This window comes from Apiospora hydei (genome assembly GCF_038363865.1).
Source record: "Apiospora hydei strain CBS 114990 chromosome Unknown utg000010l_segment0_segment0, whole genome shotgun sequence".
Lineage (NCBI taxonomy): Eukaryota > Fungi > Ascomycota > Sordariomycetes > Amphisphaeriales > Apiosporaceae > Apiospora > Apiospora hydei.
This window is the reverse complement of record NW_027117369.1, coordinates 397,604-417,137: the sequence shown is the minus strand read 5'-3', so window position 1 is coordinate 417,137 and position 19,534 is coordinate 397,604. Positions and strand designations below refer to the sequence as shown.

General features: G+C 54.3%; 7 protein-coding genes across 7 annotated transcripts; 4 read left to right on the top strand and 3 right to left on the bottom strand.

Moving 5' to 3' along the window:
• Positions 1 to 1,567: 1,567 nt before the first annotated feature.
• PG997_014291 (uncharacterized protein) lies at positions 1,568 to 2,650 on the top strand (the record flags this gene model as incomplete). The annotated part of the gene is made up of 1 exon (XM_066818605.1): positions 1,568 to 2,650. One exon carries the CDS (start codon positions 1,568 to 1,570, stop codon positions 2,648 to 2,650), a length of 1,083 nt encoding a protein of 360 aa, XP_066660793.1.
• A 52-nt stretch (positions 2,651 to 2,702) lies between these two features.
• Positions 2,703 to 5,525, bottom strand: PG997_014290 (uncharacterized protein; the record flags this gene model as incomplete). Its single annotated transcript, XM_066818604.1, is given in 7 exon segments — positions 2,703 to 3,087; positions 3,217 to 3,443; positions 3,542 to 4,105; positions 4,123 to 4,352; positions 4,402 to 4,632; positions 5,044 to 5,253; positions 5,324 to 5,525. 7 exon segments carry the CDS (start codon positions 5,523 to 5,525, stop codon positions 2,703 to 2,705), a joined length of 2,049 nt encoding a protein of 682 aa, XP_066660792.1.
• Positions 5,526 to 6,366: 841 nt separating this feature from the next.
• PG997_014289 (C6 zinc finger domain protein) lies at positions 6,367 to 8,555 on the bottom strand (the record flags this gene model as incomplete). Its single annotated transcript, XM_066818603.1, has 3 exons — positions 6,367 to 7,024; positions 7,147 to 7,436; positions 7,548 to 8,555. The coding sequence occupies 3 exons, from the start codon at positions 8,553 to 8,555 to the stop codon at positions 6,367 to 6,369; spliced, it is 1,956 nt and encodes a 651-aa protein (XP_066660791.1).
• A 583-nt stretch (positions 8,556 to 9,138) lies between these two features.
• PG997_014288 (uncharacterized protein) lies at positions 9,139 to 9,732 on the top strand (the record flags this gene model as incomplete). The annotated part of the gene is made up of 1 exon (XM_066818602.1): positions 9,139 to 9,732. One exon carries the CDS (start codon positions 9,139 to 9,141, stop codon positions 9,730 to 9,732), a length of 594 nt encoding a protein of 197 aa, XP_066660790.1.
• A 37-nt stretch (positions 9,733 to 9,769) lies between these two features.
• On the top strand, positions 9,770 to 10,423 carry PG997_014287 (FAD/NAD(P)-binding domain-containing protein; the record flags this gene model as incomplete). The annotated part of the gene is made up of 1 exon (XM_066818601.1): positions 9,770 to 10,423. The coding sequence occupies one exon, from the start codon at positions 9,770 to 9,772 to the stop codon at positions 10,421 to 10,423; it is 654 nt and encodes a 217-aa protein (XP_066660789.1).
• Positions 10,424 to 14,652: 4,229 nt separating this feature from the next.
• Positions 14,653 to 17,442, bottom strand: PG997_014286 (transcriptional regulator family: Fungal Specific TF; the record flags this gene model as incomplete). The annotated part of the gene is made up of 3 exons (XM_066818600.1): positions 14,653 to 16,371; positions 16,440 to 16,823; positions 16,891 to 17,442. The coding sequence occupies 3 exons, from the start codon at positions 17,440 to 17,442 to the stop codon at positions 14,653 to 14,655; spliced, it is 2,655 nt and encodes an 884-aa protein (XP_066660788.1).
• A 716-nt stretch (positions 17,443 to 18,158) lies between these two features.
• PG997_014285 (uncharacterized protein) lies at positions 18,159 to 18,896 on the top strand (the record flags this gene model as incomplete). Its single annotated transcript, XM_066818599.1, has 1 exon — positions 18,159 to 18,896. The coding sequence occupies one exon, from the start codon at positions 18,159 to 18,161 to the stop codon at positions 18,894 to 18,896; it is 738 nt and encodes a 245-aa protein (XP_066660787.1).
• Between the last annotated feature and the right edge of the window lie 638 nt (positions 18,897 to 19,534).

Below are 19,534 nucleotides of genomic sequence, written 5' to 3'. Positions count from 1 at the left end.
CATGCATCCCAGAGAAATGCCGCAAGCCTTCCAATGCCTCATACAGAGCATGGACGTATCGATCCTCGTTCAGTTGAGCTAGACAAGATGACAAGCCAAGGAGGGCTTCATCCGCTGCCCTTGGCCCAATCGCATCGCCCCGCAGGAAGAGCTCGACGAGTGAAAAGATCAAGCCGGGCATGAACTCATTGTCCTCTCCCGCTCCCACAATGTGGAGTTTGAGCTCGTCGTGGTTCGATACGCACTCCGTGTCCAGAGCGAGACTGTCCGCATCCCTATCCAGCTTGGTATGAAACCTCGCGCCAAGGTGCCCCCGAGCGATAGCTCCGTCACGAGCGCAACATTGTGGTTATTGTTGGTTCGTGTAGGTCTCTCGGGAACATCGGAATCAGGGGGCACTCCAACTTTGTTAGGAAGAGCGTGACAATGAGCTGACTCAAAGGCAAGAGGGCTTCCTGCTGCTGCTGCTGCGCCGCTTGCCGAATGAGGTGTATTGGGTCTCTCAACACAGAGTTATAGACGTACGTCAATCGGCTCTTTCTGGTCTCCAGGGTCAATCGAAATTGCCGGTCAGTACCAGGGATGATCGAGGCCGGCTCTGTTGGTTCGCTTTCGTCACCTGGTAGTAGCGTGAGTAGACTGTAGCCTGGTAGGGCTCCGGAGAAAACATCCACGTTGTAGCAAGTTATGAGGATTTGCATTTTGCCGAGTTTCGTTGAGTGTAAAGACAGATTCAGAGGCTAAGATTGTATTGGTACCAGCAAGCGGGTTTCTCGTGGTCTTATACTACTTACTCCGGTAAATGCATTCTCGCGTAGAAATTATATCCTTTACATGAACAAAGAAAGTCTGGAATTATTTCATTGGAACCGGCGTTAGACGCTAGTGCATATTACTGGTCACTGAAAGTCTCGGAAATATTTGAAATAGTGTACTCGCGGGTGTCTGAGCAGCTTGGAAGTTTTCTGGCGTCCAGAGATACGACCTATTACTTTATCTCTGCTACATGTCACATCTCTCATACGGTTCTTCCTAGACCCCTGTTTTATTACTACGCTGGCACCTCGAATTTCTAGGCAGAGGGGATAGGTAAGATAGTTAGGCAGCATTTGAATGAGTCTCCCTCAGGTTGACGTAGTTATAACTCGGACAACATATTATCCTATTTAGAACCAAATTGAGGCAGGCGACAGGACAGAACATTAAAACCACAAACCAGTGATAAATTTCATGCTGACATTTAGATGAGAAAAGTAATGCCAGGAGAGAGTCAACTGTTCACGGCCAATGAAGACAAGAACAGTTGCAGCTTTCCGCACATATCCGCGCCAGATCCATACTCTCATTTCAAGGGGACTTAGTCGTCCGATTTGGGGAGCTGGCCAGGGTATAGGCCCCGCCGGCACCAGGCACCAGCGCATTCTATGGGGATCGTGGCATCTTTTTGACCCAATCGGCCCTTTTCCCATTCCCGATATTGGTCTCTACATGTAAAGCCGTTGCCTCCTCACAACTATCACCATCATCTCGTCGCCAGATATCTTTCCCCCAGCACTTGACAATCAGCATGTCTGTTTTCCCATCATTCGAGGAGCTCTTCAATGCGGGCCAACGCTCACGTCTCACACCCGAGGCGGCGAGGCTCTACTGGGAACTGCAAGTCCCCCTGGCCGACGCCGTCTCCGTGATGCGGCCAGACTGGCGCGAGAAGGGCTACTTCGAACGTGAGCCATACATTACCATCCAAGAGACAATGGCCAACGCCGCAGACGGTGGTGGTGGAAGTGCGGCCACCACCTCCGCCACCCGTCACCCGATTGCCGCGGCGCCGCTTACCGAGCCCAAGATCAGCTCCATCACGGTCCAGATCGACGCGCTGGAAATTTGGGAGGATTACTGGAGCGAGGTGGAGCATATGTATCACGTCGAAGACCGGCCGATGAAGAAGTGGAAGTTGACGGTTAAGCCGTCTTCGAACACGGGCGCGGAAGCGGGGTTCGTCACGGTGGACGACTACGTGTCGGCGCTGCACCCCTGGCTAATGGACCTGCGCGACACCATCATCTATGCCGACAACGTACTCCACCAATGGGAGCCCATGGCTCGGCCCGAGTATTACAAAAAATTGATGGTGAATCACGAAACTATAAAGCACATATGGATCGAGGATGAGCGTCAGTATCTCATGGGCCGTCTTGGTACGGAGAATCAGATCCAGTACAGGCCCGGCGAGACGTACCTGGACTGGCTGGTCCCCCGAGCCGAAAAGGGCGACCTGCTGGCCGCTCAGGAGGCACAGCTTCAAGCTAGCATACGGAGGGTGGACCACGGTCTCAGCCAGCAGGTGCTGGAGGATCTCGCGGAATTTCACGAGCGACATGGGGACGAAGCGATTAGTCGGAAGGTCGAAAGTTGGATGGAGAGGCACACGGAGACACTGGCAAACCCGGACTGGGAATATTGGGTGGAGGAACGCGAGAAGCGGAGGAAGGCGCTCTTGGCCGAACGGCACGCGGAAATGGCTAGGAGGGTGTTTCTGGAGCCGCACGAGCCTGACGTCTCGATACATCTGTATTTGCCCTACTTGAACCCACCCCATTGGTATTTACCTCACTTGCAAAACGGGGATGGAAGCGACTCAACGAGCTAGACTGCGTCCTGTTTCTTGCATCAATACATATACAAGACAATGAAATCCTCAATCAAGCACCCGTAGTAGCCAACTGAAACTCCGCCTCCGAAGCAATATCCCGACTGCTCCTCCCAAGCTGCGCGGTATAAGTCCCGGCTTCGATCTTCCACTTCTGCGCCACGGTGTCCCAGATACTAACATCCCGCCTCTGAAGTGTAAACGAAACCGTCTGGGTCTCCGCCGGCTCCAGTAAGGTCTTCTGAAAGCCCCGCAGCTGCCGGACAGGGCTCTTGGCGCTCTCGGGGAAGCCGAGGTACAGCTGAGCCACCTCGGCGCCCGCGACGGAGCCGCTGTTGGTGAGGGTCGCGGTCAGGGTGACGAGCTCGTCGAAGAGATCCGCGGGGCCGCCGTCGGCGGTCTCGCCGGTGGTGTAAGCGGACAGGGGCTCGCTACCGCTCGGCTGCTTGGAGATTTCGAGGGTGCCGTAGGTGAAGTTGGTGTGCGCTAAGTAGTTAAGAGACGCGGCTTGTCAGCCGGCGCTACAATTTCATAAGAAGTATGTAGGACACTTACACAAGCCATACCCAAATTCGTATCGGGGTTCGATGCCGGCCTGGTCAAAGTGGCGGTAGTCGGTGTACAGGCCTTCGGTGTAGTCGCATTCGCAGCACGGGCAGATCTCCCCATTGTAGTCTTCCAGCTTCTTGGCGATGGTGTAGACTAGCTTGCCGGACGGGTTGACGTCGCCGAAGATGACGTCCATGATGGCGTTGCCGCTTTCTTGGCCGAGGGCGCCGGCATTCAGGACGGCCTGTGGAGCAGATAGTCAGTCCCGGAAACTTGTAGTTCACCAGTCTGCGCCAGATCCGTCTCTGGAAGAACCATTTTTATGGAGGTAATAAGACGTACCGTTACGTTGGGGTTCTCAATCCAAGCATCAACAAGCCGGATACCGACATTATTCAAAACCACGATGGTGTTAGCACAATACCCCGCCACATCATTAACAAGCTTATCCCCCGTCTCGTCAGCTAGGGTGAGCCGGTCGGCGCCCTCCTTCGCGAACGCATTGAGAAACACCATGCAGTACTGCGACCCCGACGCGAACCCGGAGACCGAATCGAGCGGGCCGCCGCCTGGCTTCACACTCCCGGAAGGTAGCACAGTGTAATTGTCAGATGCAATGTGCCGTACTTCGAAAGTCTCGGCCGCAGCCCGCGCCGCGAGCGCAGTGAGGGGATCCACGAGAAACGGCATCGGCGTCGCGCCGCTGCCGCCGCCGGACGCGAGGTGGCCTGCGTAGGTATCGCCCTGGTAGTCGTAGACGTTGGGGACCATGGCGGGGCCGGTCACGGCCTGCGCGGCGTCGAGGCCGAAGATGCTGATTGAAGTTAAGTTCTTCAGGGGAAGGGCATGGGCCGTGTTCTTGAGGAGGACGATGGATTGGGCCGCTGCGGAGCGGATAAGGGGGCGCTCTCGGGTTCGCGGACGTTTAGGTTGACGGTGGTGGCGGGGTTGGGGTACTGGTCCTGGGGTAGGTTGTAGTTGAGCTGGGTCGCGACGACGCGGATGGCGTGGTCTCGCATGACTTCCTCAGGGATCGTGCCGTCGTCGATCAGGGCGGAGATGTCGGCTAGGTTTAGGCCGGAGTTCCAGTCCAGACCGTGGGCGAGGGCGGCGGTGCGGTTGATTGGTGCTGTGGCATCGGGGATAACCATACCTGAAGGCGATATGAGTTAGTAGCCAAGATATAGGGACGGACTGGTAACGACGCAGAAGATGAAAACTTGCCTTTGAACCCAACTTCCTTTTGAGCACTTGGTTCAGGGTATAGTCATTCTCACAGCCGCCAGTGCCATTCACGCGGTTCATGACACACATGACCGAGCCCAAACCATTAGCGATACCATCGACCCAGGGCCACAAGTATAGTTCGTGAAGGGTACGGTCATCCATATTGGTGGATGATCGATCGGTACCGTCGGGGGAGCCCTCTCCGACTAGGGGGTAAGTTCAGTTTACAAGCCCCTTATCAATCAGTTGTAACTGGACATAAACTTACATCCTAACTGCCTGGTCCGGTTTGTCTCCTGTTCATTGCCTGTGTCATAATTATCAGCTATAAGGGTTTCGCCATGGGCCTCTCAATGTGTATATGCCTACCAACGAAGTGTTTGCCACAGGCGATGACATCCTGGCGTTGTATACCTTTGATGGCTGCACCGAACCTAAGAGACATTGGTTAGTATAACTGGCTTTCCACTCCACAGACCAGAGGGGAACACATACATCATTCCTCCTAGAAACGGGTCAGATCCCTACAGATGCAAATTAGCAAAGGTACCTCCTATGAAACATATTGCAGGATGAAGCATCCACTAGACGTGAGTCAGGATTTCCCGCCGGCGGACTTACAAAAGACTCAAAGTTTCGACCGCCCAGAGGGCTTCGACCCATGGGCCCAGTGACAGGGCCTAACTGCATGCTGTATCCCTTGCTCCGGAACTCGCGAGCCATAGCCCCGTACTGCTTCTCGATGAGCTCGGGATCCCAGGAAGCTGCGAGCGTCTGGGCGGCGATCCAGCCCGAGACGCCACGGCCTCCGTTCAAGCCCATGGGGCCTATCGAGCAAAGCATATGTCGTTAGATGAAACCGGGGTCTTGAGAGAAGTTAGGGTTGATGCAGCGTACCGTCTTTGGCAGTGAAGGGCACGTGGCCCGGCGCAGTCCCATCAAAGACTGAAACATTGGCTACTTGGTAGCGCGTCCAGCTGCCGACCAGTTCCTCGGCTTCTGCGTACGCCTTTGCCCAGTCATTGTAGGGTTGTTGGCCGAAGACATGGGCGGGAAGCGCAAGAAGCGCGATGGAAAGGAAGACACATCGAAACGCCATGTTAGCGAGTATCTGGCACTGTAGTCTTGTGATGCCGCAAAAGAAGAGGTCGCGAGAAACAGGAAACATGCTCGTGCCTCCCGGGCTCGAGCGAGGTTGAAAGGAATTTGGGGAACCCTTTATAGCTGCCATCACAGCTTACATCCTACGTCACTGGCCATAGATCGGGATCCCAAGGCACACTACGCAGCTACATAGGACTCGGGGTATCATGAGATGCGAGATGCGGAGAATCATCATGTTCAGTGGCCAGAGCTAGCCGGACTTTGTGAGTATTTGCTAATTAGCTTTATCCGGCTAGACGTAGTATTTGTTAGTTATTCCACCAAAGGAAGAGGCACGATGATGTTCGGCAGTTACTCGGTGTGCATTTATGCACGCTGGTGGTGGGAGCCGAGCTTTATCCATGGGGCTCAGTTTCCGAGTCTCCTTTGAACGAATAATGCAACAGGTCATCGAATTCACATGCTTGGCCGCCACTTACCGGAAGGTTAAGCCATGCTGGTAATTCCATGAGGGATCAACTCCGCAGTGCAGGAATATGGGGTAAAGTGGGAACCCCGCGATGTTCTCGTGCACCTGGGGGGTTACATTCGGCCTCGGCGCAAGCAACAGCATGATGTAACCCCCGGAGATGACCTCATGGATGTCCCGGCTTGTAACATGTCCGTTATAGCGCAAGTCCATCAAGAAAAAGCGCCTCAGGTCAATAAGGAAGGTAGATTACTGAATAACACCATGATTGCATCATTAGTCGTTGAAGGTATATTTGGAGCGGAGCAGTGGGTGAGAAAGAGGTCTTCCAGAGCTCAAATCCAATGTAGCTGCGCGGTACTCTATCTCAGCAGCTCGGCCACCATGGAGACATACCAGATGACAAGTCATTAAGATTCCATCCAGCGCCAAGCGTGGGCATGGAAGAAATCGCAGCCATTATGTCGGCCGATGACCACTCGTTACTGACTTCGGGCATCACCCCAACTGAGGGCAGAATGGCATGACCGAGAGGCGGATCATCCTGCCCCAACGATACCGCCTCGCTGTCCGCCGCAGCCTGCCTTGAGTCTGATGCTGGTGTGGGAGTCGGCTTTGCCGTTGGTACTGTCAGGAGGATCCGAGCCAGCTCCTGGATCTCCCGTACATACCTCGCCGCTCTGGGCCACGTCTCGGCCAGGGCCTTGAGACACCCGATGATGAGCCGCAGCTGGTTGCGGCCGACGGCGAGCTTCTCGCCTGAGAAGATGGTGCGGCATGCCGAGAGCAGCGGGATCGCGCCCGTCGTCACCATGCAGACGACGAAGGGTGTGTGGCTGAAGCGGTCGGCGGGTAAGGCCAGCAGTCGAACCTGCGCCTCAATGGCCCGCAGACACCGCGTCGTGTGTACGATGAGGGACTCTTTGGCGATGTGCTCGTCGGAGGGGTAGGTGATGCAGCTCGACATGGTCTCGAGAGGGTGGAAGAGTAGCTTGGAGAAGGGGCGGTGGACGGTGAGGGTGGCACTGATGGTTTGAGTAATTATACGTGTCAGTTGTTTGATGGGTATGGGGTTTACTGGCTTGAGGTATGCCGAATGTCGTTACGCAGGAAAGGGGGAAGGGGAAAGGGTCGGTGAAATACTTACGTGTGAACGAGCATATGTGCCTGAAACATAAGCTCGTCTATCTCACCGTTCTCTGATATGACTTCGCGCTTTGACTCGGGAAGGAGGTGAAGCCATCCGTCTATGACGGTGTCAAACTCCTGTATCACCATTGCGGATCCCTGCGGCTTGGTCAAGGGCGGGATAGATTTGAGTACCGAGGTAATACTGCGGTAGGCACCAACGAGATGGGCAAATGAGGAGTAACCCGGACCATCAGTCTCAAGTTCTCGGGTGCAGTAATCATCCCACGTCCGAGGCGTCGGTATTTCCTATTAAGGAGGTAAGTATGACCCATTCTATATACTGTGAGAGGCATAGGCAAGAAGATGCAAGCAGATCTCAAAGAGCGAACAGGGGCATTGAAAAGGAGATGCACTTACGCCAGATTCATACTCGTCCTCCTCGCACGGGAGATCAACTGTCGTCTCAATCTCGCAGACACGGAAAGCGAAACTCCTGTCAGTTGCCGCGGTCGAAGCCTCGATGCTGAGCAACTGCCACCAGGTCCTCCGGAAGCTCTCTCCTAGAACAGCATCCCCAGCACCATGCTCGGTAGCAAAAGACCGATGATGCATACCTAGCTCCACTGCCATATCTATAGCAGCGTTGAGCTGCTCGTGCGCCCTGGACTTCTCGTCGGTCCAATATAGCGCTACGGAGTAGAGGAGGTGGCACTGTACCATGAAGGGACAGGATGTTGAGCTTGGGGGTATAATAGGCGGAGGGAGCATCGCCTCTTTCGACTTAGAACGAGAACGGAAAAGCGAGCCGATATACTTCATTACAGAAACCAGGGGATGCAGTTTCTCTAGTAAGCTTGGGTCTTTGACCAGACGCTCTAGAGTGGGTTTGGGGACCACGCATGGGTGGAATTTGTGGAAGTGAAGATAGTATGTGTCGATATTTGCGTCTGGGAACACAGTTCTTGTTGTTGTTGTTGTTGATTCCGGGTGATAGCTTGACCTCGAAGAGCCATTGGTGGACATGCCGGACGCGACGTTGTAGCTGACCTCGGATTGCGGCGTCTGACTTGGTGGCGTCTCCACAAACATCCGCAACCAGTCGGGCTCTTCGCTCCGATCTTGGCGACGAGCTCCGGCTGTTCCTTCTCGTGACTGATCCGAGTCGGCGACTGATGGTGATGAGGTAGTTGCTTCTTTGGCGGACTCTGCCTCGAGACGCTTGCGCCGTGCTTCTAGTGCGGCTCGGTCGAGCCCACCTCTCCGTGATTTGGCATAGCGACATGATTTCCCATCAGCAACGCATCGGCGGCATTGGGGCTGTTCGGCGCTGCACCGGACATGCCGCTCGCGACATTGGATGCAGGCCAGTACCACCCGCGGTCCGCTGGCTTTCCGGGAAGTGCCCGAGTTTGGCGTGGTGTTCATCGTGGGATTTTTCGTTTGTGTCCCGGAATTGGATTGCGGATTGACGAACAGACAGCTAGAGTGGCCGGGAACTCGTCGTAGCCACTAAACCCCTGAGTAACGTCCTGGTTTTAAGCGGGGGCTAGACTGTCTATAGGCGGGTTTTTTGGGGTGAGTCAGCACGTCGACTCGGGTATTCGGGGAACCGTTTAGCGGGTAACCGACAGAATTTTGCAGGGCGGCTTATTGCAGGCCATGTCAGCACTAAAGCATAGCTCTCTAGCACCTCCCAGAGGCAACGCACAGGCGGCAATGCACCTGTAATGCCCCCTGCTACAGGGCATCAAACCACCCGACCCATTCAAATCCCACACTCGGCGGTCTTCCCGAATAAACGAGTTCCCGGATTCAGCGCCGCACTGGAGATGCTGCACAGCGTATCACACATTCTTCCAATACCATACGATGCCAATGATCATGGTTCACGGTATTAAAGCAGGTCGCGACGCGACCATGTCACAGCAAATAGATCGGATAGAGCCAGACTAGCAATTACATTCACTACCGACATCAGACATCAGAACGACAGCGTCAGACCGCTAATATGGCCAAGAGAATCATCATAGTTGGAGCTGGCTTTGCCGGCCTGATGAGCGCACTCGCCGCTAAGCGACTCATAAACATAACTCTTCAGCAAACACCCGAATCAGCGGAAGAGATTGAAGTGGCCGTCATCGCACCTGACGATAAGCTGGTGGTCCGGCCCCGGCTTTATGAGGAGAACGTCGCCGCCATGAGCGAGCCCCTTTTCGAGCTCTTCAAGACCACTGGAGTGCGATTCATACAGGGAAGCGTTCAATCCATCAACGTTGAGAACCAGCAGGTCATTGTGAATGCGGCCAGACTGAGCTCCACCCTCTCCTACGACCACCTCATTCTAGCCGCCGGCAGCCATAACATACTGCCTGCAGATGTGCCCGGGCTGAAGGAGCATACCTTCGCAGTCGATCACCTGGAGAGGGCTGTCCAGCTAGAAACCCACCTCAAGAACCTGCCGTCAATCCAGGCGACCTCCGCCCGCAACACCGTAGTAGTCTGCGGCGGCGGCTACACCGGCCTCGAGCTGGCCGCCGAGCTGCCAGGACGTCTCGCCAAGATCCCCGGTCTCGGGAAACAAGACGCGCGTCATCGTCATTGAACTCGCCGAAGTCGTCGGACCCGATCTCCCATCCAGCATGCGGCCCCTTATCCTCCAGACACTGGAGCGCCTCGGCGTCGAGGTCAAGCTGGGCACCGCCATCACCGGCGTCGACGCCAGCGGCGTCTTAACAAGCACTGGGGAGCGGATCCAGACGCTGACCCCTATTTGGACAGCCGGCACCGTCGCGGCGCCCCTAACGCGACAGATCCCGGGGGACAAGGATAGATTCGGCCGCCTGATGGTGGACGCCCATTTGCGCTGCCCCCAGGCCAAGGCCATCTACGCCGCCGGCGACACCGCCTGCGCTCGAACCGACGAAGACGATAACGACGATCCCAACACCGTGGGGTCAGAAGCCGAATACACCAAGATGTCCTGCCAACACGCCATGCCTATGGGCCGCTACGCCGGCCACAACGCCGCCGCGGACCTGCTGGGGCTGCCGGCGCTGCGGTACAGCCAGGTCATGCTGGGCACCATCCTGGACCTGGGACGCCACGACGCCATCTTCGCGGCCGGCTCGGGCGATGAGGCCGTGGTGGCGCTCTCGGGCGCTGCGGCTAAACCGCTTAAGCGCTGGATCAACGAGACGCTGATCTACCCGCCGCGGGCTGACGATCTCATAGGGGCGTTGGAGGCGGGGCATCCGGTTAATAGGACGGTGGTTCCGGCGGGATTAGGGTGTTAAGTTGGCATGTGGGAGATGATTGGTCTCTTTCGTGGACTACATAAGTAGTTGTTGGGTAGGGTTTTGGTATATTCGAGTGTCAGGAATACGGTCTTTTTGTATCTCATGTTGTTGTATGCATCGAACAGATGAATCGTAAGACGAAAATACGGAAGGGTTCAGATGTATCTACATATAAATGCTTTTGGTATTCAGTTCCTAACCGAGGCCTAATTGCGTGTATCGTGCTGGGAAACTGTAGTAAATTTATGTATCGTAGATGAACATAATTAATAGTACCGTCAAGCCCTCTACCTGTAATATCATTATTGAGTAGAATTCTATCTAATTACTTCTATCTGGCGGGTTATGTGCAGTCCGGTGTTTAGTGGGCGTTGCGACATTCCAGGAGCCCAATACGTCATTCTCGTTGACGACATCTAATGGTGTATCGCCCCCAAAGAGCGAACAGCTGCCGGAGGTTGCTGGGTTAGTGACTCAGTCTGCTGGCGTGGGCTCTTGCCAAATGGACTCCAACAGGACATGTAGATGATCCCTGATACACGAAAGCACAAGCAGTCGGTCGGTTGCGTCCAAGTCCTTTTTTGGTTTGGACATCGTCGATAATTGCCTGGTGGCACCTTTCCAGCTCCGCGGGGGTCGCTATGAATCGTATTGGTGTCGTCGCGTACTCGTCCCCTTCTTGTTTGAGATGACGAGATATGCACTTTGTTGTTTCGGGACAGGTTTCGAAACACAGGAAGCGTTCGGTTTCCAGAGCCATCTCATCAGATTGATCCGACCCCTCTTCCCACGGGAAACAGATAAAACAAATAGTATCGGGTCGGAAATGGTAAATGGGAGGTTTCCACGGCATACCTTGAAATATCTCTTCAGTGAAAAAGCCAAACGCAGAGGCTTGCATGTACAAACGCCGTCTTCCGCGTGCTATTTCAATGAATAACGCCAACTGACCAGTGATGTCATGCCAGTAATCTCTTGTTTCCGGTTCGACACGGTGGCCAGACTTGGATATGGCTTTTGCGGTGTAAGCAGCCAAATACGTTTCCGTTGCAAGAGAAATGGGGGTACCCTTCGATTCGGTGACAGGTTATATGAGATGCTCCGGTGATGAGGGTGGGTTGTCCATAGAAGCCTGATTCGAAGTCCGTGCCGTGGCGATTCAAAGACATCAGCGATACGTTTTCGAAACATACGACTTGTACTCTCGAACAAGTCTGAGCCCCAGAATAACAACTCTTCTGATAAACGGCCGTAAGAGGATAAAGGCAATTTATCGAAATCGTCCACCACATACTGCCAGTACCTGGCATTGAGACATAGGTCCCAGAATACCCAACCAGGAGGGAAGGACTTTGGGTTGCCATGCTCTTTGGCGGCGGAGATCATTTCCTGATAATCCATCGTATCGAGCAATAAACGCAGATGGTCGGTAGCTTTCCGGGTGGCCGACGTGTGTGCATTCCAGAAGTTCTTCATACTGCCCACAAGGCACAGCAATCTAACTTCCGTTAGGCTGTGGTCTTCGTATATGTCGTTGATAACCGCCGAAGACGGTGCAGAAGTGATAAGAGCCAAATAGCCTCTATACAACTGCTGGAGGACGTCGTCGGATGTAGCTTGCAATGGATTCAATTCCGTGGCATTTTGCTGGTCCCAAACAAAGTCATACGCAGATCGATGCACCCATTTGATCCCTCGAGCCTCATATCTCAATGTCGCCGGGTACTTCACTGCGCCTGTCTGGTGCTCGCGTGGGAAAGGGGTATTGGAGCTTTTGACTTGAGCCAAACAGATGAAGGGTTCCATACATTTTCATCGAATATCCCGTGTCGGTCGATACCTGTGGTTTGCCTAGACCCAAGGTCAAAGTCGTGGACCTCTAACAGCCCTGCGCTCTGAGCTACCACTTGAGTTTCGGTTTGTTTACAAGCGATCTCGAAATCATCAAGGGAAGATAAAGCAACCGGGGCCCTCGACGCGGTCAAGTTCGCAATCGATAAAAGAACGGTTCCACTCGCAATGCTCAAAGCGGTCAGATACATGCCAAGTGTTTCGTAATGAACCCTTTCGACTTTGCTCATCATTGACTTGAAGAGTTCGTTTAGGCCCTGTGGTGTCGTTTCGATCCGCTTCAATAGGACTTCCTTGTCATCACCAGCCTCGATACCTCGTACCAAGGATTCCGACACCAAAACTGCCCACAGAAAGACGCCTTCGGCTCTTTCAGCGAGTGTATAGCTTAGGTTTCCGTAGCCAGTGCCAGGGCCAATTCCGAATTTAAATAATTTCAGTTTGGTGAAGTGAGCAATATCACCCAGGTTCAGATCCTGCAGACGTATTGTCCTGCATGAGGAGAGCCTTTTGCTCAACTGGACCTCGGGGCGACTCGAAACGCAGAATTTCACCCTCGAATAGCCTTGGAGATCGAATAAGAGGTCGACAAGCTCTGCATAGTTCCCCGCATATTCATCCAAGCCATCGACAAAAATGCAAAACCGACTCCGTGTGGCGATATTGATTATCTCGTAAAGTGCCTTTTTCAGCAATTTCTCGGTCCATCTATGGATCATAGACCGCCCAATGGCCAGGCGATTCATAAGAGCTTGGATCCGGCGGGGGTTTTGCCGCAGATTTGGTAAAGCAAGCTTCGAAGCAAACCAATGATGCTTCTTTGCATGTCAGTCCCGGGGCGCCAAAAGAAGTAGGATATAATGTGGCACTTTTGTTCCCCCGCCATGCATCGAGTGCCTTCATAGTCCTGGGGTCATCGACGATGTGAGCCATCAGAGTGCTTTTCCCGGAGCCTGCTTTCCCGTTTACCCAGTAGACCCCACTGTCATGACGGAGCCATGCTGCGAAATCATCCCAGGGCTTGTGGTCCGCCGCCCGGGAATGGTTTCCGTTTTCCGACGAATAAACGTCATTGACTGAGGTCCTACCGTCGCGATCTGATGTGGTTTTAGGAAGGCCTGAACTGTCCATCTGATCCGAGATATCTCTATCTTCAGTCTCAAATATCCATTCCAGAGTGCCGGGCGCGGCGCTTTTTATATGAAACTGTCGGTCCAGTATCCCGGGGAATAAAAGTGTATCAAGAAAGGTCTTGGCGGTTTGCAGTGCCTTTAGCTCCTCATGATGGGCGCGGGTTTGACGGACTGTTTGTTCGTGCCGACCTGATACATTTCTCTCGGCTTGACTGAGCTGTGCTTTGAAAGTCGAATCTGACTGGTCTAGACGATTGGTGATGTGTATCTCGGTCTTCTTAAGTTCTTCTCCGGTGTCCACGTTGATCTGCTCTAGTCCGTCGAGTATTTCTTGGAGGCTTTTATCCTGGCGTTCAGAAAGCTGCCTTCAAAGTGATTGAGTAAGCCTAGTGAATGTGAATTGGCTCATCATTTTCAGAAACGTACCAGATTTCTTGCTGCAATATATTGTGCAGGGTCTCTTTCTTTGACATCAAAGATCTCTCCAGCTTCTCAATCCTGCGACGATCTTTGATAGCGCGGTAGAGACTCTTGGCCGTGCTCGAGCTTTTCCCAGCACCTCGCACCTCCTCCAGCAGTCTAAGAAGCTCGTCCGACTCGCGATGGCATAATGCGACACAATCAGCAATGCGACGGCGGGTGGGGGGCTGGTTTGATTGAGCAGCGTTCGCGAGCTCAGCCTGCACCCCTGTATTTCTCTAATAGACGCTTCCAAGTCCTTGTTGTAATCGGTCGCCGACTCGGCGTTGTCGCGGATCTGGCGGCAGAGCGCAGTTGCGTTTACAACCACGCCAAAGAACTGCACCGCTGCTGCGGCCACCCCAAGAGCGGCCACGGGTTCCATTGTTGTTTTGCTCAGGACGCGGGTGGTAGTGTCGACCAGAAGATTTGGCACATTCTAACATCAGTCAGAGGAGGGGTAAAACTTGCCGGGGGCTGTGCCGTGTTCGTTAATCACACGCCAGTGGTATCAATAAAGCCCGACAGTCAGCCTCACTGGCAGTCATTGGCTATCGCCGTCAACACCTCTAATGAACTCTAGAATCCGACCCGTCTGACATAATCACCAAGTCAAAAGATGATCAAAGTTGAGGGGAACATCATCCAAGGTCTGGCAATACGCCATGGTACGTGCAGGCGCTCCCGACCGGCCAAATGCATTGTGACCGTATCAACTGCTGTGTGTTCGAGTATTCAAAATGGGTATTGTCATGCCGATCGACTCTGCGGGTAGTGAACCAATCATGTACCCGGTCCAACATTCCGCTCCATATGCCTCGCCGACTGTACCCAATCAGACCAATTCATATCATGATCCAATTCCATCCCCTTATCTCCAGGGCTCCCCTCCAACCCCCCAAACACATCCGCATAGGGGTCCATGTCCGCCCAAAGCCACGACGGGCTGAACGCTTGCGGGTCATACCCCGGAACCGGGTTCATGGCGAAGCCAGTAGACGGAACCTGTCCGCCTGTCGATATCGAAGGAGACGCCGTCATGAATGATGGGGCGGCGCTGCGGTCTGGCTCAGGCCTAGTGGTCTGGTGACCGGCAGCTGTAGCTCCTCTTGGGTTTGGTGGCGCAAGGTAACCCTGCGTCATTGTGCCTCCAGTATTATTGGGATTGGGGAATCCTGTATCACCATAGCCCATGCCCGGGAGCGCACTTGGGAAGGCCATGTGTCCTGCAAGGACTGCCAAATCACTAGCATGAACATCCTCTTGTGTTGGGAATGTGGTGCTGGAGCCCGGTTTCTGCTGACTTGCCGTGTCCGGAATGGCCGCCAAAGTCTGACGCCAACGGCTGCGGAAAGCTTCCACTGCATCGACGCCAAGCGGACAAGATCCGGAACTAGCTGGCACATGCGAACTTTTCTTATCTTCCTCCTCGAGCACCCTGACGGCCGACGAATCTCTACGAAGTCGTTCCAGCTCAGCAATACGATGCCTCCTGGCCTTTGCTAGCAGCTTCCTCAGGGGCATACTGATCTCCTTATTCTTATCCATCTTGAACGCGTTGACGGGGATGAGCCATTTGCTGTGGAGCGCCACCCAGGCACGCTCGACCAGCGGCGACCACGCGCATCGCGAGATCTCGATGAGAAGATACACAATGGACTGCCAGTGGGTATAGGTCTGGAAGATCCAGACGTACGGCGTCAGGGCGGCATTCTCGTTCATCGAGTGGTTGTATTCGGCCACCTCGATCGCCGACACGAACAGGACGGTCCGGATATCGACCGAGAAGTAATCAGTAGGGGACGAGAGTAGTAGCGGCACGAAGATTAGGAGTTTGAGCTTCGCCATGACGAGCCGCGTAACGGTGATGCCGAGCTCGCGGCGGATCTCTCCGATCTTCGAAACGTGCTGGAAGCATTCCCGATCAAGCTTCTCATACATCTCGTCCAGCAATCGGCTCAGGTGGTCCAGGTCAGGGATCCCGTTCTTCAGCTCCAGGGATAGCAATTTTCTCGTCGTGCTGGTGTACTCGATGGAGACGTATGTGTATGTGGTATCCGTGACCCCCACACGTGCCTTGGGCGCCTCCTTCATCCCGGGCTCGATGTCGGTATCGTTGATGTTCAGGGGTATCTTCGTATCGAAACTATCGTGCGCGATGGTGAAATCCGTCCCCTGATCCTCCGAGGATCGCAAGTCGAGCATGTAAAGCGCCCACCATGCTCTGCGCCGAACCTCAACCTCGAAAGGGCTCAGGTTGGGGAAATGAGATCCGTCCCGGTGCAGGCCGATCGACTGTGCCATCCGAATGACGATGCCCACCATCATCCAGACGTAACGTGGGCTATCATGTCGACGGGCAAGGCAGAGGAATGCGATGAACGCTTGGACTAGGGTTATATTTGGGGCGTTCAAGAAGTCTGCCCTTGCCACGGCACTTTCGAAGCCCACTCGAAATCTGTGGTTGAGATCGGACTTGGACGCGCCAAAATTTGATTGGACCTAGCCACAAGTTAGGAGGCTAAGAGGCCAAGTAAGATCAGTATAATAGAATAGGCAAATCAACTTACATCATCTTCCTCCATGGACGTAATTGCAGCGTAGTAGATGGCAAAGAGTAAGGCTTCGTTGGATGGCGTCAAACTTGTGGTACCTTTTGTACGCATGTCTCTAGCCAGCTTTGAGACAGAAGGCATGTGGACTGCTTGTGCCATGAAGTTGACGTTATCGGAAAAGACGTCGAGCAGATATGAGACCTGGGATGGTAACGGATGGAGATCGGAACTAGAGTAAGGAGAAGAGCTTAGGTTGTGGCCGAACATGAACGCATTGCGCTCCAGAGGCGTCCTATGAAGTTCATCGGTAGGCTGACTCTCAGGGGTCATGCCATCATCCTCTGAACTTTCGGAGTCCTCGTCTGGACGATGGGTGTTATCCATTCTCAGCGCAGATAGCTGTAAAAGGCCATCAGTACCATGCAACAAGCACTAGGAAAGGGGGAAGCAAGGGGGGTTGATTGACCTCGTCGTTGATCTTGGACCAGAAGTCGCTACTCACATAGCGACTGCGGTCTGCATCCTGTATTACCAGTTTCCCTGACTGTCTCGTCGCGCTCCTGCTCAAGTTCCTAGACGGCGTGTCTGCCCGATTATCCGCTTCTCTGCGCGTCGAGCTTCCTGTGGAGTTGGCCGGAGAGCCCGAGTTGTTGGTCGGAACGGAGGCCTGCGCTTGTTCCAGTTGACTAGTCAGATCTTTGACGAGGCTCTCGAGCTTCTGCAGCCGCTCCGCCACCAGGACGGCAGCGCCGCCGTCGTGGGTGGTGCGTTGCTGTGCATTAGAGGATGATGCGGCAAGATTGGCGCGGTCCAGGCGGCGGGCCCACCTCGGCGGGCGATCGGCCGAGGGGAGGACGCAAGGGATATTGGCGCGGCGACAATTGGAGCACGGAGACAGCTTGTCACACCGAACTTTGCGGGAACGGCAGACGACACAGCTGCGCGGCTTGGGGGCCGAGTGTGGCTCGATCCTCGCGCCTTTCTCGGACCCGGCAGCTGACAAATCGGCGGGGGGCATTTGGGACAATGGCGATCAAAGCCGCGCTGACGGTCCGAAAGAATTTGGGGTTCGTGCCACTCGTTACCCTCAAACGATCGTGGAGCTTCAGACGACCAATGAAGATCTGGAATCCACAGCTCTGCGATGCATGTTGGGGCTCAAGCGAGTCAATGCCGAAGCTGGCGGGTTGAGCTGTCTCGCGATGGATAGCGTACTAGGCACTGCGCTGCGTAAGCTGACAGGATCGGCTGTGGCCGAGATTTGCGCGTTCAGGAACAAAACGCAAAGGAAAAGTACTGTCCGTGGCTGGGGGTTGTGGCTTGCATCGGCTGGGCCTAAACCAGAAGCGTGCGCTGAGGTCATGTGGCGTTCGACAAAAGCGAATGCACCCCGAAAAAGGACGCGAGAAACCACCGAGGCCTCAAGGCAGCAACACGAAGAATAAGACGGACAATACACTATAAGCATCACTAGCTTTCAAGATCTGTATATATAATGGAACTTGCCGAGAGCAATTCTGGAGATAGAAATCAATCAACAGCTTCTTAATACTACCTAGATAACCGAAAACAATCCACTCCGCTCAATTGGCAATTGCCTGATCGGGATTGACGACTTACACCTCGTGGAATCCACAGCATCTACTTGACATTTCCTAAGAAGACTAAACTCGTCTCCTCCGCCGTATACCCCCTGTTCGATATATAGATACTTAATCTCCACCTCTATCAACCATGAGCAACGAGATCAAGACGGTCGCCTTCTTCGGCGCCAGCGGCGGAACTGGCCTCTCGGCCCTGAAGTACACCCTGAAAGCGGGTCACCAGTGCGTCGCCCTCTGCCGGTACCCAGCCAAACTCACCTCCCTCTTCCCGCCCGAGACCACCCCGAACCTGCGCGTGGTGGGAGGTAACGCCAAGAACGCGACCGACGTGACCAAGTGTCTACTCAAGTCCGACGGGACCTCCCTCGTCGACGAGATCGTCTTCACCGTCGGCGCTAAGCCCATCCTGCACAAACTGACCATCGACGACCCCTCAGTGTGCCGGGTCGCCATGGCCTGCGTGCTGCAGGCTGTCGCGGACTTGCGCACCAACCAGGGCGCGACGGGCCAGCCGCATATTGTCGCGTGCAGCACCACGGGTCTGTCGAAGCATGGGCGCGACTATCCCATTGCCTTCTACCCCATCTACGGGTGGATGCTCAAGGTGCCGCACGAAGACAAGGAAGCGATGGAAGAGTCCCTAAGGAACAGTGGCGAGACTTATACGATTGTGCGGCCCAGTCTGCTGACGGACGGCGAGACCGAGAAGAACATCCGGGTTGGGGTCGAGGATTATGAGAAGGGGCGCTTATCCGAGGCGATTGGGTACACCATCTCAAGGGAGGATACTGGGAAATGGATCGCGCAGCATCTTCTGCTGCAGAAGGATGCTAGTTATGCGAACAAGGCAGTCATGGTCACGTACTGAAATGGCGCTGCTTGCAGGTTAATTGGTACGAGGCGTTATTGTTAGAGGGGTTGATTCTGCATTTGTTTTGGCTAGGTCGGGTTGGAGGGGTTGGAATTTGGGGTTGGGACTTGGGAGTGACTCGGGGGGGAGGGGGGTTGGCGCTGACCTAACGACCCTTGATTTGCTTGTCTGCAGCGCGCTCGCATACTTGGGTTCAATTGGCCCAATACCACTCATGATAGACTGTACAATACTAGGAACTACATCATTTCATTGCTTAAACCGGGGGGGGGTTTTTTTTTCTATCTTCTCATTGTCAAGTCTGGCCATCCGATGCTCTTGTCGAACGATACTTGCATATTCAGGCTGGGGAGCATGTCGGACTCAGCCATGCAATTGGAGTTTACAGACCAATAGGAGAGTGACAGGGTAAACCTTCTGTAGCGCTCCTGCAACCGCGCGGATAGACTCTGGCGACCACACCAACCTGCGCCAGCCGCACACGTCAAGTCGTCGACTGTCGCTGAAAGCACTCTTGCTCTGGGAACTATTGCTTTGTCCCGTTCGGGAACATCGTGTGGTTTCTCGAGGTTAGGTGAACAGTGGTTAACGGGTTCTGAGATATCAGTCGAGCGGCATTCGTTCCTCCGCGGACC